At 30.4% G+C, this 17,197-nt stretch overlaps 1 protein-coding gene across 1 annotated transcript in view; it reads left to right on the top strand.

Moving 5' to 3' along the window:
- LOC129220582 (calcium homeostasis endoplasmic reticulum protein-like) overlaps positions 1-17,197 on the top strand; it is an 82,073-nt gene that overhangs the window by 37,379 nt on the left and 27,497 nt on the right. The window contains exons 11-17 of the mRNA XM_054855014.1: positions 2,382-2,519; positions 6,558-6,634; positions 9,286-9,360; positions 11,910-12,021; positions 12,820-12,870; positions 12,957-12,995; positions 13,580-13,711. Coding sequence (XP_054710989.1) covers positions 2,382-2,519; positions 6,558-6,634; positions 9,286-9,360; positions 11,910-12,021; positions 12,820-12,870; positions 12,957-12,995; positions 13,580-13,711 — 624 coding nt within the window. The remainder of the gene's footprint in view (positions 1-2,381; positions 2,520-6,557; positions 6,635-9,285; positions 9,361-11,909; positions 12,022-12,819; positions 12,871-12,956; positions 12,996-13,579; positions 13,712-17,197) is intronic.

The following is a 17,197-nucleotide window of genomic DNA, read 5'->3' as shown; positions in this document are numbered from 1 at the left end:
AACTGACTTTTGGTCATGGATTTCGCGCTCAGGACCGATCGCTGTTCTTCCGATCTCGGAAGAACGAAAATGATTTCATCGCCATTCATCTACTTTGTTTTCCAACGCACAGAAAAGCTGATTTGTCAATAACATTTCCTGACGAGTTACATTGTGAAATACACCGCCAGCTCAGTCATTTCCAGCCGAGGACTGCAGTTTCGTGCTTATTAGCACTCATCAGCCCGGCATAGGAAAGTGACTGAGCTGGAGATGGAAAACCTCTTAAGGAACGGTCACTCGTCTGGTCTGCTCTGGAATTGATTATTTTGAAGTTTTTTTTTTCTGTTTAATGTATGAATGCATTTACTAAATTTGTATTTTACAATTTCATACTGCGCTTTGGGGAGATAATGGATTATTTTAAATTTTAAATGTTCTTAAATTCTAGTACTTATTTTTTGTCTCAATATATTGTTGCATCATTTGGTTTTCATATACATATTTAGCTGAATATTTTTTGCTGCTTTTGTTTAGATTTATTTACATAGCTGAGATAAAAAGGATATTTTCCTAAAACAAAGTTATACTGCTTTATAGTCTCTATTTATATTTATGCACAATTTTGATGTCATTGTCAAATGAAGTAACTTGCGTAAGTATGGAAAGTCATGGATTTGAAGAATGTGAGTCATGGAAATCTACGAGCAGAAGTCATGGAATGTCAGGGAAAGTCATGGATTTCAAAACTCAAAAAGTAGCAGATACCCTGTAAAAATAACATAAATGAAGCACAAAAATTTCCAATTATTTTATCGATATGTATGCAAAAATTACAACTTTTTGTTTTATTAAAAATGTTATTGTCATTTTACTTTCAGCACTGAAGTAACATTATTATTATTATTATTATTTAATTATTATCTTTGCTTTAGAGATGTGACAAATTTTAATTAAATGAGCACTTTCTTTGCAGAAAAGTATGCATCTGGGGATTGCAATACCGGACCAAAAAATCGATACCAGTATTCGGTATTTTTAAAACGTGATACCAGAATACCGGTTTTAATACCAGTATTTGAAATTTCTCAAAAATTACTTGAAAACATATTGTTTCGTTGCCATATTTCATAATTTTTACAAAAATTGTATTATGAAAACATATTGTGAACAAATGTAAAATGAAGGAACAATTGTCATAATAAAAAATCAATACTAGTAAAAATCATAATGCATCTATTGAATTGTCTCTCTAAGCCTAGAACTCATTTTAGTGCTCAACTTTCCTACAGTTGAAACTACTCTTTCTGAACTCACGCATGTCGGTGGTACTGTTTACAATGCGTGATACACCTCCTCTAATTTAATTGCCCAAAAGTATTTTATCTTCAAAAAAAAAAAAAAAAATCGGTCTGTTAAATGTCATTTCTGGAGAAAACCTTTTGTGTGTGTGTGTTTCTTTCATATTGTGTGCATTTCTATTATTTTTTTAATTTAAAGCTAGTTGAAATTTCTTTCCTGAGAGACAATACTTTTCCAATATTAGCATCATTTTCTCTTGAACATGAAGGGTTTGTGTTTAATTTTTATTAGCCCTTTTGGTTTGAAATTTACGATAAACTTGACTAAATTTGATCTTGTTGGTTTCTCTTATTCGTTTTAGCTTTCTTTTCAAAATTCTTTGCAATTATAATTATGTAAATATCTGAAAATATCTTTGAATTTGTGGAACATCTTTATGCTTTTCCTCTATGCAAATTTTCAAGACTTTCTAAATATTATCTTGCCAAATAGTGAGACGGCACAACAAACAAATACTATTGCCAACAAATTGCCATATGTAAAGCTAACAGGAAACAGTGTTTGTCAAAATTTAGTACAGTAGACACAAACATTTAAGAAAAATAAAATCATAAAGCAGTTCTGCAATTGATGGTTTGAATAAATTGTTCATCCGACAAAGGGGGGGAAGAGGGTGGCATTCAAAATTACACTCGAAATTAACCTTCCCAAAAGAGAAAATGAGCGATTAGGGAAAGGTAAAAAATAAATACATGGTGCACAAACGTATACTTTTGTTTAATGATATTCTATTAGTTCATGCTTTTGAAGCAAAATTTTTACATCAATAGATTAATTTCGGTTCTGTGTCATGGGAAAATAAAAGTACATTTAAAATATAAGTAGATACTTAATAAGTTAAATTGAAAATTCTTGAATTGAAACTATATTAGTTTCAGCTAACATCGAAAATACCAGTATTTTCCTCAGCAAATACCAGTATTACAAAATTGCTCTAAATACCGGTATTCGGTATACCTATATACCAATGTTACAATCCCTATACACATCTAATTTGTCATAGTGCTTTAATTTCATTTCAATTTTTATTTCTTTTAAAGGTTCAAGTAGATGAAGTAATACGTAAAGCCCAGGATGAAAAATTAAGTAAATTAGCATCAGAGAATGAACTAGACCTTAAAGAATTAGATGGCATACTACAACCAATTATTGATAGTTGCACAAAAGATTCTATATCTGTAAGTATTTGTGTGTCATATAAGGGTTAGCATTGAATTCTTTGTTAAGATTTCCTGTTTGTAGGTTTGCTATGCAACCTTGGAAACTCTGGGGAAATTAGAAGTTTGAGTTTTAATCCTCTTACTTACCAAAAAGAGTTTCATTCATATTATAGTAAATGTTTTATTTATTTATTATTGTTCCTTTTTGTTGTGTAAAAAGGGATAACAGAAGTCTGAATTGGCATTTTAAGTTCCTTATTTTTGAGACTTATGTTTTAAAACAAGTTTTTCTCTACCTTCCTACCACTTTCAGATGCTGACCATTAATGCCCTTGTTTAATAAAACAAAATTGCCTATTTCCTTTAAAAATTTTATATATTGTACTTTGCTTTTGTCAATCTTTTCTTATGTTTCTGATGCATTGCATTCATTTTCATGATTGATTTATCTGCACTTATCAGAATTCAATACTTTTGTCGTCTATTATTGTTTTTGTTATTGCAAGCTTTTGTCTTACAACTAAAGCATGCTGATAATATGTTTATCTACACTACTTGTGTATGCTACATTTGTTATAATATCCTTTACAAAGTTAAAATACTCTGTTCTTTAAAATTATTCAATCTATTTTTAAAGTTTTACTGCATGAAATATTAGTTAATTTTGATTTTGTTGCAGTACTGCAGTAGAAGCTAGTAACTAAAGTTTTGATTAGTTTTTACTAAAATCCTTTCTCTCCCAAATGAATGGAAATTTAATTTTTATTGATACTTTAACTTGCCGTTTTCATTTGTATTTTATTCTCTGCTAATAAGTTAAATATGCATACTGAGCATAATATTTATAAGCTCAGTTTTCCAATTCTAATTTAATTGGAAAATAACCCGTCATGGTATGACAGGGACAGGCCAATTTTTAAACAAATTTTGTTTGTTCAGTAAGTTACTGCCCTATAGCCAGGACTAAGGCAGAAATACATGAAAATACATGACTGGTCAGTGCTAATTCCATATTAGCTACCAGTTCGTTTAGCACTCTTGGCTTCCTTAAGAGGTCTTCCACCTCCAGTTCAGTCACTGCTATGCCGGGCTAATGAGTGCTAATAAGCTCGAAACTGCAGTCCTTGGCTGGAATTGACTGAGCTGGTGGTTTAAGCGGTGTTCATGAAATTTTCTTTGGTTTAAACCTAGTGTTTTTTTTAAACCATATGGATTTTTTGAAAATGGTTTTTGAAAAACTAAATTGTTTTCCCGAAAATGTTTTCATAATTTTTCTTCTTCTTACTAATATACCAATTACTAACAAATTGTTCATCTTTTAAATATTGTTTAAACCAAATAAACTTGGTTTAAACCATAAAACTCTTTTTTGCTTAAATAAAAACTGGTGTTTTTACCAACTCTGACGATAAAAACTGTTATAGTACTGTATACGAAGGTTGGAACTTGTGCTCTTAAAGCAATGGTACAGGGTGTCCGCACACCTGGAAGGTTGAGGAAAGTCATGGATTTCAACTATTACCGAAAAGGATCATGGAAAATCATGATTTTCAGCAAAAAATGCTCAAAAATAATGAAAACTGACAACAGGTCATGGATTTAAGTTCATGAACATGCATATTTATCAAATTGTACAGATTAGGTGCAAAATTTAGGTATCTTAATCCACTTCCCATGCTTTTACACGCCAGTCGCGATTTTTTACACATTTCAAAATTCGATTGCATCTGCTTCTATGATACTTGTTGGTTTCCTTTACTATGTGAGTCTACTGTTTGAACATTTATAATTATGTGTAACTCATTATTTTTAGCCCTTCTTATATGCCTAATTGTGTAGTTGAGGATTTGTAAACTTCTAATATTATCACACTTATTCAACTTGAAAATTTTTAGTCATTTGCATCTGTGTTGATTGAAGAGACTTACAAAAATTTTCATTAATTTTCATCTGTGTTTTAAGTTAATGAAGATTTTAGAAAATAAAATTAGTTTTAAGAATTAATAAAGGTTTTTTAGGACATCAATAAAATGCAGGAATAGGGGAATTTTCAAGAGTAAAATTTTAAAAAAGTCTGAATATGTTGCAAAAATCAGTTTAGTGAGTTTCTCAAATGTGTAGCCTATTGTAAAACTTTGCCGGTAAAATATCTGATACTGTCTGGTAAGTTAATTGTTCAGTACTTTGATTTAATATTTAATTTTTTTCTGATTATTTATTTATTTTATTGATTGCAAACTTAATTTTAGAAATTACTAAATGATTGCAAGTCACAGATGGTTTAGAGAACTGCTAGGTTTAAAGAAAAGTTTTAGATTCATTATTTGTTTATAAAATAAAGTATTCATAAAAAAATTCAAAAGAAATAAAAATCAAGCAAAAATGTTTTCTGTTCACCAGTTGTTTTACATCATTATTGCTGTGTGTTTGAAGAAGCTTCTTTTATTTTGAAAAAGCATTTTGCAATTTAGCTTTTTTTTTTTTTTTTTCAATATTTTTATTGATTGAAAAATTATTGTGTATCATATCAGATCTCTTGGGGGGAAAAATAATAAATTTGTTTACATGTAAATTCTTACCTAGATAAAAATTTTATATGATTTATTGGAATTCAAAAAATATTTTAAAAAGTTTTAGATTTATAAATGTATGTCCATGGTAGCAAAGTAATTAAGTTAAAACTCTAATTATTTCATATGCCTCACTAGTCATTGTTGCATTAATTGTTTTTTAGTAATAATAGCAGCTAAACTAGTTACATTTCACTTTAATTTGAATTTTTAGAAATATGTTTCCAAAATATAGATCAGATGATTGTAATTTAATTTTCACTAAACACTAATTCAGACATTCTTGTGAAAAATTAATGTTTTTTTTCCCTGAAAATTGCATCCTGTGAGTCATGGAGAGTTACAAGCAGAAGTGAGGGAAAATCATGGATTTCAAAATGCAGCAGATACCCTGATGAAAAATAAATGTAAAGGGATTTTTTTTTAAACAAAATGACTTTGTTGTGGCTTAATGCGAAATGGGATTCTACATGCAATGCAGTAATAACCTGAAAATAATAATTTTTGGACATGTTATTATGGCTTTAAAGTAGATATATACGAGAAAAATATCTAAAACTTATACATAATTCTATAACCATTTTGCAGGGGTGCCCACCTTGGGGGGTGTTTTGAGGAGTATTTTTCTTTTTTTTTGGGAGGGGGGACTTTTGTTTTTGGGGCTTTGTGATATTTATGGGGGACGGCAATTGCCCTTAAAGGGGGGGGGGGGCACCATTGTATTCTGTTCATAAAAGCATAAAATTAGCAACTTGTCAAAAGTTGTAAATTGCTAAGGATTTCCTTTTCGAAATCATAATCAGCATAAATCTGTTCTCAGCTTGTCCATTGCATTAAATAAACCTCGCGTGTCATGTACAACTGATTTAATTTTACTTTTTGCGAAAATCATAATTGGAATATCAAATACATACGATCAAAATGCATAGAGATAAATTTTTAATTTGCACCACCATCATGCTTGATCTTTCCACTTTAGCAGCAGCATGTGTTAATGAATTAAAATCAGAAGATTTCAGAAAAATATTTTCAAATGTAGACTAAAAGTAATTTTAGAACTAACATAAATCAGCGAAGAATTTTGCCAATCTATCATGTTCTATAAAAGCTTATAAAACTGGTAAGAAAACAAAAACCATATTAGAAAAAAAAAAGAAAGAAAACTTCACCCATCATTCTTTTTCAATAGATTTATTTAAAAAAATCTTTCATTCGTTTTTCATCAAATAACTGATTACTAAACCAACGATAGTTTATAAGGAGTGACTTTTTTTTCGTCTTTGAGGATCTAATTTTACAATTTCAAAGCAGCTGATAATTTGAATTTTTGGTGAAATCTGAGTAATACTTCATCAGTGATTTTGGCTATTATATATGTGATGATTGCTATTTGACTGTGTAATTATGATGATTTATAATATGTCTTAACGCACTGTGCTAGTGTTGAATAAGTATTACAAATTTGATTTTTTTTTTCTTTAAATAGACTGGGAAAGGATGGATATTTTCTCATGGGACTACATATGCTAAATCTGAAGTCATTATCTTATATATTTTAAAAAGGTTTGTATTGAACAACTTATTAAACAATTTTATTGTTTCAAGTCCTTTGTTTTTTTTTTTTTTTTTTTTTGAATTTTTTTTTTTTTGAATTTTTTATTTTTTGGGGTAATGCAATTATTTATCCACTTTTAGGAAAAAATTACCATTAAGATTATTTGACTTACTTATACTTTGATTTGTCGATATTTCATTAGGATATGGTTATGAAAGGTGAAAAAATTTAATATTTGTAACCATGATAGTGGCAGCCAGAACTATGGAAATGATTAATGGCTATATTTAGCCATTAAGCTCAGATAAACAGAATCTTAAAGCTTTCTGCTATATTAGAAATTTGATTTATTTTCTGCCATGTATGTTAAAATATATGTCTATTTTAATGTGCCTGGCAATGCAATGTTTATTTTATGTATATAATACAGAAAAGCATTTTGTAATTTTTATGTGATAATAATAAAAATTAAAAATTTTAACCCCCCCCCCCCGACTACATTGCAAATGTAGAATCAAGAGGGAAAATTAAAAATCATTTTAAAAGTCTTATACTATTAAAATCAATTACAAGTATTTTATTTGTTAACAAATTCCGTATTCTTTCGCATTATCCGGCATGCTAGAAAAAAGCGAGGTTGACCAGCATGCCAGGAAATTCGAATTATCCGGCATGCCGAATAATTCAAGGTTTATTTTGCAATGAATTAAAAGTAAATTTCCCCATTTGGTTTCAATCAGAAAGCAAACCACTGTAAGGAAAAAAATAAATAAATCTCAAAAGTAACCTTCGTTCAAAAAAAAAATGTATTACATATAATATGTGCTTTTTATTTATAGTAGGTCATTATTAGCGGATTTAATTATATACCAGTAAGGTAATCAATTCAAAAGCAATCATCGCTAATGCGATTTGTTCATAATGTTTTTTAATAAATAATTTTTGGTTCTTTTTAGAAAAATAAGTTGAATTTTTATTTATTGAATAGCTATGGTGAATTCTTTAGCACTGGTTTAGGGATGGTAACTCTCTGCTTAAACATTTGCTTAGTTTTAATTTAATTTTTACAAAATTATTTGTTACTAAACAATATTTTTTTTGTTTAAATAACAAATGACACTGTTGGTAAATATTTTTACAAAATTAAACTGTTTTACAACTTATATTCATTTGTAAGCTAAACATATATTTTTATAGTATTTTTTTCCCTAACCTCGGTTTTTCCGGCGTGCTGGAAAAGACCAGGCAAGTGTTATTGAAAATATGGTGACCCCCGAATTTTGTGGCATGCCAAATAATGTGGGGTAATACGGTAAAAACTGACAACAGATGAAAATTTTAAATCATTGCTTGTAATTTCCTTATCAGCCAACAATGAATTTGGTTACTAATCGCTGAATAAAGTCTTAGCTGTATTTAAAACCTGCTTTAAAATTCGTTATAATTTGAATCCTATATAACACAGAAGTTCCAAACACATTCTGTCTGACACAGAAAAAAATAACTCTTTATTTTGGTACCAAATTAAAAAAAAATTTAAATATATTTTCACTGCAAAAAATGCAAAAAACCTGTTAGAGGTTTCAATTAATATCTTCATTAACTAGGGTCATCCAAAGACGCTACCTAGCTAAGAACACTCTCGATCAACTCTCCTTTCAAACAAAAAAAAAATGTTTTCAAAATCGATCCATTCCTTTAGGTGCTAGAGTGTCACAGACAGATACACACCCCCACACGTCAAACTTATAACCCCCTTCCTTTGTGTGTCGGGCTTAATAGTAGCTTTGAAATGAACAACTCAAAGCAATATTTTGTAGTAAGTTACCGCCCCAAGCCAGGGCTAAGGCAGAAATGTTTAGAATACACCACCAGCTCATTTATTCCATCCGAGGACTGCAGTTTCCTGCTTTTTAGCACTCATCAGCCCGGAATAGGAATCACTCTCTTGGCTCCCTTAAGAGGTTTTTTGCCTCCAGCTCATATGATTCCTATTCTGGGCTGATGAGTGCTAAAAAGCACGAAACTGCAGTCTTCGGATGGAATAACTGAGCTGGTGGTTTATTTTAAGTATCAAAGCAATATGTTTGAAAATTCATAGTACTAACATATGAATTTAAATATTGGGCACTTTGACAAAACGTGACCTCCAAACTTGAACATCATCATCAAAAAATTAATACAAAGATTGCCAAATTGCAGAATCTCTCGTTTCAAGGTCACCATTAATATTTCTTAATAGGGAAAAACAAATGTGCACTACTTTATTAATTTGTGGAATTCAAATTGGTAGAGCTAAATTTACTGTTCTTATTGCTGTAAATGTAAGAATAATTTTATATCCATGCCTTTTATGTTTCGGAGTAACTTAGATTTTATACCTGATTTAATAATTTCCTCAATTTAAGGATACATTTCACTGGTCAGGAATTGACTGCATTGAATGTCTACGCTGCTTGATTTAACAATTTCCTTGATTTAACAATTTCCTTGATTTAACAATAACTTTTTCCTGTTCCTTGACAATTGTTAAATCAAGATTACACTGTACTTGTTTAACAAAAATATTTCTTGTATCATCAACTTTGTGTTTGGATTGATATTGCTTTATTGCACTCAAAATTATTGAACTAATTTTCCATATTTCCATAAAATATAGAGTTACAGAACCTGGTGCTACATTTGAAGCGAAACTGCATCTTGTGTATTTAATCAATGATGTACTTCACCATTGGTAAGTATCATAAACTTATTTTTATTTAAACTAATGATAGAGAATAATAATTAAGTTGATATTTTTATGTTAAAATTTAGAATATTTTGATGCTCTCTGGCACCATAGTTTTGAATTGTTGGTGCAATAAACTCCCGATTATCTACGGAATAGCGTGGCACGGTAACTGTGGATAAGCAAATTTGTGTATAAACTTCAAAATAGGTAAAAATGATGCTAGTGTATGCAATAGCTTAAAAATATCAATAACAATCTCATACATTTAAACTACAGCTTGAAACGATAAGAGTGTGTGTGCAAGAAACTGCATTGAAAAGTTAAAGGATCGCTCATTATTACAAACAGATTACACAAATACGAGACAGGGTTCGTACTGGTCATGGAAATCCTGGAATGTCATGGAAAAAAAATAATAGAATTTCAGACCTGGAAAAGTCATGGAAAATTGAAATTTTCATTGAAAGTCATGGAAATTTATTTCAAGTCATGGAAAAATGTCCTGGACAAAGAGAAAGGAACAGTAACTAAAGGAGCATTAGAAATCTTGAGTGATTTAACAATATAGCATATAAAGGCTATAAAAAGTGGAAAATTGAACGATCCAAAAATCAAATCTGAATTTTGAAATCTCATTGCATCCACTTTTTTTTGCAGCCGCTTGCCATTTTTTGCGATGTGATTTTACTGCCTGGACATAATTTATTTTGAATTTTCTGTTATTTTCAACACTTCTTATGTTTCATATTCTGTAGTAGCAAAATTTCATTCTTAGTTTTGCCACGCCCACTCAAAAAAAGCAATTCAGTTGCATGGGAGTTCGATTCCATCACTTGTAAGAACTTTATTATTGAATTTTTCAGAGTTTATCTTAATTTGTTGAATGTTTTAGAAAATATAGATATTAAGTGAGGCGACAGAATACAGAAAAAAAGGAATTTGAATGCTCTAAAACAGTAGTGCCCAACATACGGCACATCCATGCGACCCACTGCTACGTTCAATGTCGGGAATTAAACGTGTTCTGAAATTTCTGCAATTTATTTAAATTATTTAATTAAATAAATTTAAAGCAATGTTTTAATTATTATTTAAAGCAATAAGTAGTGTAGATTTAAAGCAGTAAGTAGTGTAGATTTAAAAATCAGGTATGACTAGTCAGTTTTCGGTGAACTTGGAAGGAATGTCGTAATTGGAAGGGAGGAGAAGAGAGAAATATATGAATGTCTAAAAGTGGATTTTACACTTGCGAAGTTAAAATGTGTGCATTATTCTATTAGACAATTATCTACATTCAGTTAATCATCGCTGAAATTTCTTTTTTTTTTACTTTGAAAGTGAGAAAGGCCGTGGATAAGCCGCCCTCAGATAATCGGGAGTTTATTGTACTCTTACTGAGTGATATCTGAGTTCAACTCTTGAAATGAAACATAACTAGTGTCCGACCATCACAAAAAAAGGCACCGCCGAAATGTCTGCACCTGTCTACTGCTATAGCAATGAGGCATGTCTCATTTTTTTAACGGAAGCTTAATGTTGGAAAAATCCGTATGACTGCACAAAGGCAAGCAGACAAGTGGTGAAATGCCGCTAAAAAGCCTTCCTGCTAACCCTTGCAGAAAATGAATGATGTCCATTTCTATGGCAGTAGACGAGCTCAGATTTGACAGCGGGAGCTTTTCTCATGAAAAACAGACAGTATTTTGTGCACTTTTGAGCTTGCAACACTTGCCTCTAGTCATGTTTTTATCTAATAAATTAACTAAAGCACATGTCTGTACCTCAGAGCCAAACTGATGTAAGTCCAAAAATTGCGATTTTCTCTTTATTAGTGCATTGTATGTAGAAGCCTATTCTGCATCGAGCCATGTGAATGTAATTCTTAAAAATAACTCCTCTTCCACTTAAAACAAAAAGAAAAAAGTTAAAAACTCGCTTGTCCCATCCTTTGCAGGGGCGAGAAAAAAGTTTTTCCTCTTGACTGTAAAATTATCATGTGACTTGCGTCCTTCTGGCTGTGAGGTACAAATATTTTGCTTATATTTACATTAAAAATTTTAAGTGGAATAAGTGACTTATGATTTTAGACTTAATGATAGTATGCTTAATACTTAACATATTGTTACTTATACTTAAATCTTCTGATATTTTGACTCATACTTAAGAATTGTGACTTACGTTTAAAACTTTAGATACTGTGACTTCTACTTAAGTTACATCTAATATCAAAGCATTATTAGCTGTTTTAGTATTCGTTAGAATGCAGAAGATTTAAAGAAAATATTAGAAATGGCTGTTGCTCCGATATTTTGCTCTACCAGTATAGGTGTTGAGTATAGGTACCAATATAGGTACTAAAATCATAAGTGACTTATGATTTTAGACTTAATGATAGTATACTTAATGCTTAATACTTAACTTATTGTTACTTATACTTAAATCTTCTGATATTTTGACTCATACTTAAGAATTGTGACTTACATTTAAAACTTTAGATACTGTGACTTCTACTTAAGTTACATATAATATCAAAGCATTATTTGCTGTTTTAGTATTCGTAAGAATGCAGAAGATTTAAAGAAAATATTAGAAACGGCTGTTGTTCCGATATTTTGCTCTACCAGTATAGGTGTTGAGGCTGATAAACAACAAAAACTTTCAAAGGTAATGTTACATGTGTATATAAAATGTTATGTTGTCGATTTTTTTTTTCAATATAGCGAAAATCTAGTTTTTATTTTTTTTACAGTTATTCATGGGCTATTTTAAGGTGAAATCTGTTGGAGATCTTTTTTACATTTTTAATATTTGATTAACTCAGGCAAAAATTCATGTCTTTTTAGGAAAATCCCAACTGTATAAAAATAAGGGTAGGTACATTAAAAACGTCAAAATGCATTGAAATCTTGTGGACATTTTATGCTCCTTTAAGAAAGAGTTGGAAAAAGTTAATTTGAGGGATTAAAAAGTCTGTTATTCAGAGTAAGGGTTTTGTGTGAAGTCTGTTTTAAAATGGGAAAATATTGTGGTGAGTTGATTCTCATAATTAACTATTGCATTAAAAGTTAGGTTATAAGATAAAATATTTTTCAAAGAGCATTTTTTGCTTAAAAACATTTAGTAAAATATCTGTCTAAAAATCTTAATTTGCTTTACAGTGACATAATTTCAGTTGAAGTTTTGCAGCATTCAGAACTAATGAAAGAGAGGAAGGGTGGGAAAGGGCTTAGATATGTATCATTGTAATGTAAATCATCATGTAAATTTTACTGGAGTTTAAAATGTTGGAAACATAATGTAGTGAAATTTAATCATAAAGAATCTACCAAATTAATTCTTCCGGATGAAATTGTTCTGTAATTTCTTAAGTGATGAAAGTTTTAGAATTAAATGAAACCAAAACTCTATTCTATTAAATTAAGTTATCCATTTTTAAAATCATTATCATGTTTTCTTTTTTAGCTTCATAAGTTATGGGAAACAAACAAATATTTTTCTCAGACTATTCTAGATGTAAGTTAAATTTTAAGTATTTTTGAGCATTCTTTTTGTAAAATTGAATATTGTTAACAAATGGTAATACAAGTTTTCACTTTTAGCAACTTCAAAATCCAGCAGCATCTTTAGCAGCATACCAGGTAAAATATAAAATTCAACTAAATATCAAATTTATTTATTTATTTATTTATTTTATTGTTGCCTGTAAAAACATGCTTAATATGGGAATTTTTTTAAATTAAAAACCTTACTTTGGAATAAGGAATTGGAAAAAAATTGTTTAAGTCAATGAAATATTGAAACTGTTAGTATATAAATGTGTTAGTAGCTGTAATATGTTGCAAGTTTTACAAAAGATCAAAATTGAAAAGCTAAATATGTTACACCATGTGCAGAACTTATAAGAAACTCTGCGATTGATTGGGCAGTGATAAGTTCTTAAATGCAAGCATCATTATACTAGGTAAAATTAATGTTTCACTCTAAAAATTTTTTGATCTCAAACTTATTTTCTCAATAAATAAATAAATAAAATGTAATTAACATAAATGAACAAAAAGTAGTAAACATAAATGAACAAAAAAATTTGTTCGTGTGGCTTGTTTTTTTTTTTTTTTTTTTTTTTTTTTTTTTTGTTTTTATGGAATTAATTTTATTTTGCTTTCTGTGCAAAGCTTAGATAAACTTTTAAGGTATTTTATGTAAATGCTTGTGATATTTTCAGGCTGGTTTAATTGCTGAATATGCAACCTTGATCACACCTATCACAGCTGCCATTCAAACTCAATATTCTATACTGCAGAAACAGCATCAAGATTTTGTCGCACATTTATCAGGACAAATGCAGCAGATGCAGGTAACAAACAGTTTTGTTAATAATTTTGTGTACAACTTTCTCCCCTGCTGAATGCAAAAGGAATGGAAAAATGTTTTATTTTGTTACTTTATGTGTATTTTAATTTATTTAAACTAAAATTCTTGCATCATTTCAATTATGTTTGTTAGTTTTGCTTTGACTCAGGAATTAATTTATCAGTTAAATCTGCAATATTTATTTCAACTGTTATAACCAGGATTGTGGAGTCAGAGTGAAAATGATTAGCTCCACCCCAACTTTGATTTTGAATTTTATAACCTCCGACTCCTTTACGCTAAAATCAGCTCAACTCGAAGATCCACTGTTTTCATTAATAGTGACTAAGGCACATTAAATATGCTCATGGTCACTAAGTCCTCCAAGTGAAACGATACCTCTGGTGGTGCTGGACAATCTTGCATAATATAGATGAGTGCACGAACAGCGTTCGCAGAACATTTTGGTTCTGCATAAATATTTTTTGTAACTGCTAATGTAAAAAAAAAGGGAATTTTTAAAAAAATATTGCAGTTTATTTCTGTTAAAACCTTTTTCCAAAAGCCTTTCAAATCGCATTTTTGAAAAAAAATACTGGTTTTGGCAGTTTTTGTCCGTTATTGCAAAGAAAAAAAAAACCTCTTATTTAAAGCACTTTTTTTGTGTGTGTCTTTCATATTTGAATATAAATTTAATTCTTTATTCAAGGGTGAGTTTGGCAAAATAATTATTTGCAGAAAATTTTCCAGTCAGGATTTGTGTTCGCAGAAAGCTTTTCATTTTATTTAAGCCTGGTGCTGGACTAGGGATTGCTTAGTTTCTGCTCTGGATCAAAAAAATCAGAGCTTTCTTCAGGGTCCCACCCAACTGGTTAAATCTCAAATAGTGGTAGATATGAGGGACCCTGGAGTGAAATGGGAACTCCACAACTCGGACTCTGCAGCCCTGGCAGAGTTGCAGGCTCAGAGCAGAAATGATCAACTCTGATTCTCGGAATTTTAAAGCCTTGAGCTCCAAGTCATTCACCCCGAAAATCAGAATGACTCCACGACCCTTACTCTGCAGCCCTGTTTCAAACATTGAACTAGTTTTAAAAAATCACTTTAAAAGTTATAGAATTTCATCTTGTTTTTTCCCCATTTCTATTTTATTACAATTCTCAAGTATTTTAATCTATTGCCCCTTTTTCCTGAGCTTCTTACTGTATAATTGAGATTTATTTACCACACTTATTATCCTATGCTAGCTACTGTCAGTGCTCTTAATTACAGAGATAATTTGTTGAAAGTCTCCTGTCAATAGTCCAGGGTGCCCATCCCTTCCCAAGAAGGGTGCACCTCCCCACAAAATCTCAAACACCCCCTAGAATGAAAAGCCCTCCTCCCCCCCCAAAAAAAGTTCCACTAAACCCTAAACATTTCAATGCCACAGTCTGTGCCATGTCCCCCTCATTCCTACTGAGGTCTCGTAAAAGCTTGTTCACAACTATAAAAGCAAAAGTGTAAATCATGGGTGCTTAGTGCCACACAATCGTGCTAGAGCAGCTTTAGTTATAAATATGTTTTCTTTTTATTCCATTTTTATTTGTGAAACAATAAACTGCTGCACTTGATTTAATAAAGACATGGTGACCTGATCAGTAAATGATTGAACTCGTAGCTAGAGGATTTCAGGTTTGATGCTAGCTGGTCAAAGATCCTCCGTGTTTGCTAATAGTGATTGGGGCTTGTTCAATAATATGTCACGGTCACAAAACCCTCGAGTTTCCATTCCAAATCAATACCCCTGTCAGTGCTTTATTAAAGATTGCTAGGCTCCTGGTTTGTATATATATATATATATATATATATATATATATATATATATATATATATATATATATATATATATATATATATAAAAACAGAGCTTTCTTCAAGGACCAACCAGTTAAAACACGAGTTGTGGGAGGTATGAAGGTACTTTAAATGTAATGTATTGCACTCAATTTAATAGGAATTTTGGAGGCTGTTCTATTCTAATTGTTAAACTTGCTGCAAGAATGCTTCTAGAAGCAAGAGGATTAACTGATCCTTATTGTGTGAATGAGATTTTAATCAGAATGTTCCCTTTTTAAAAAAAGAGTATGTTACATGTTATTATGTATAGGTATTTTTTTCTATACACACATATTAAATGAAAATGTATTAGTGGAAAATTTTCACTAATTGATATACTAATTCTACTCTGTATACATTTACTCTGTGAATTAAAAAAGTAGCAAACAATTCTTTGATGTGCAGAGACATTAAATTATTTTACAGCTTAGGTTATGAAAGTTAATGCTTTCATGTGGGATATGTAAAAAAATTGATCAAACAATTATGCATTGAAACGTAAGCATTATAAATTTCTAAATGCATGATAATGAGCTAGAAATTTTTAAATTTTCAATTTTTTTATAGTAGAAACAAATGTTTTCAGAAAGAAAAGGAAACTATCACCCCCCCCCCCTTTGCCTAAATTTCCTGGTTTTTCCCGTCTATTCCCATCTAGCAGAGTATCAAAGGCGTAACTTGGCCACGTGAAGTGGGGGGGGGGGGAGAGAAAACTTTTTTTTTCAAGGGAGATTTATTTGATTCATATTCTGCCATCCAACTAAAATAATGAATAACAGAAAGGATAAAATAACTTTTTTCGGTCAGAAAGGACAGTTTCAGTATTCCTGTAGTTTTCAATTATTCCAAGAAAATGACACCACAAACAAGAAAAGTGCAGCTCAAGTCATGTAGAGAATTTCTTATTACCTAGCTTTCAATCATAAATTTAAGTGTTGAAACATGCAAATTTTTTTAAACAGGAAAGTTTGGTTTGAAATGACTTGAACCACACTTTTCTTCATTCGTGGTGTCATTTTCTTGGAATATTCGAAAACTATAGGAATACACTGAAATTGTCCTTTCTGACCGAGAAAAGTTATTTTATCCTTTTGAGTGCATTATGAAAAGTGCTAAGTACTTTTTTTTCAAATTCTGTAATTTTATTGTTTTAGTGTAAATGTATTTCAGAAGTAGAATAATGTTACCATCACGAAACGTCACCCTAAGTTTTCATATAAATGCTCTATACTAAAAGAAAGCGAATCTTACATATGTGTCTAAAACTTTAAGCAATTGGGCCTAAAAATTTATCCTTGTTCCTCTCTAAGATATATTTGTGTGCTAAATTGTTAGAAACATTTATGTATGAAAAGGTTTCCCGAACTATTTTATGTTTCACAGCATACAAGTTACTCGCGATAAAGATCTTAATATGTCTCTTTCCGCAGCCCTGTCATCGTTATCAATTTTGGGCATTGATAAGGATAAAAATCCGAAGAAAGTAATGATATTGAATACATTTCATGCTTGCTTCAGAGAAGCCTTGATTCGAAATTTTCATTATGATTGCTATTAACATTATTGTTGCAAGGCAACAAAATTTGTAACAATGGGTTTTATATTTAAATAT

Source organism: Uloborus diversus, chromosome 4, assembly GCF_026930045.1.
Source record: "Uloborus diversus isolate 005 chromosome 4, Udiv.v.3.1, whole genome shotgun sequence".
In the NCBI taxonomy this organism is placed as follows: Eukaryota; Metazoa; Arthropoda; class Arachnida; order Araneae; family Uloboridae; genus Uloborus; species Uloborus diversus.
Note: the sequence above shows the minus strand (reverse complement) of the source record. Positions and strands in the feature narration are given on the sequence as shown.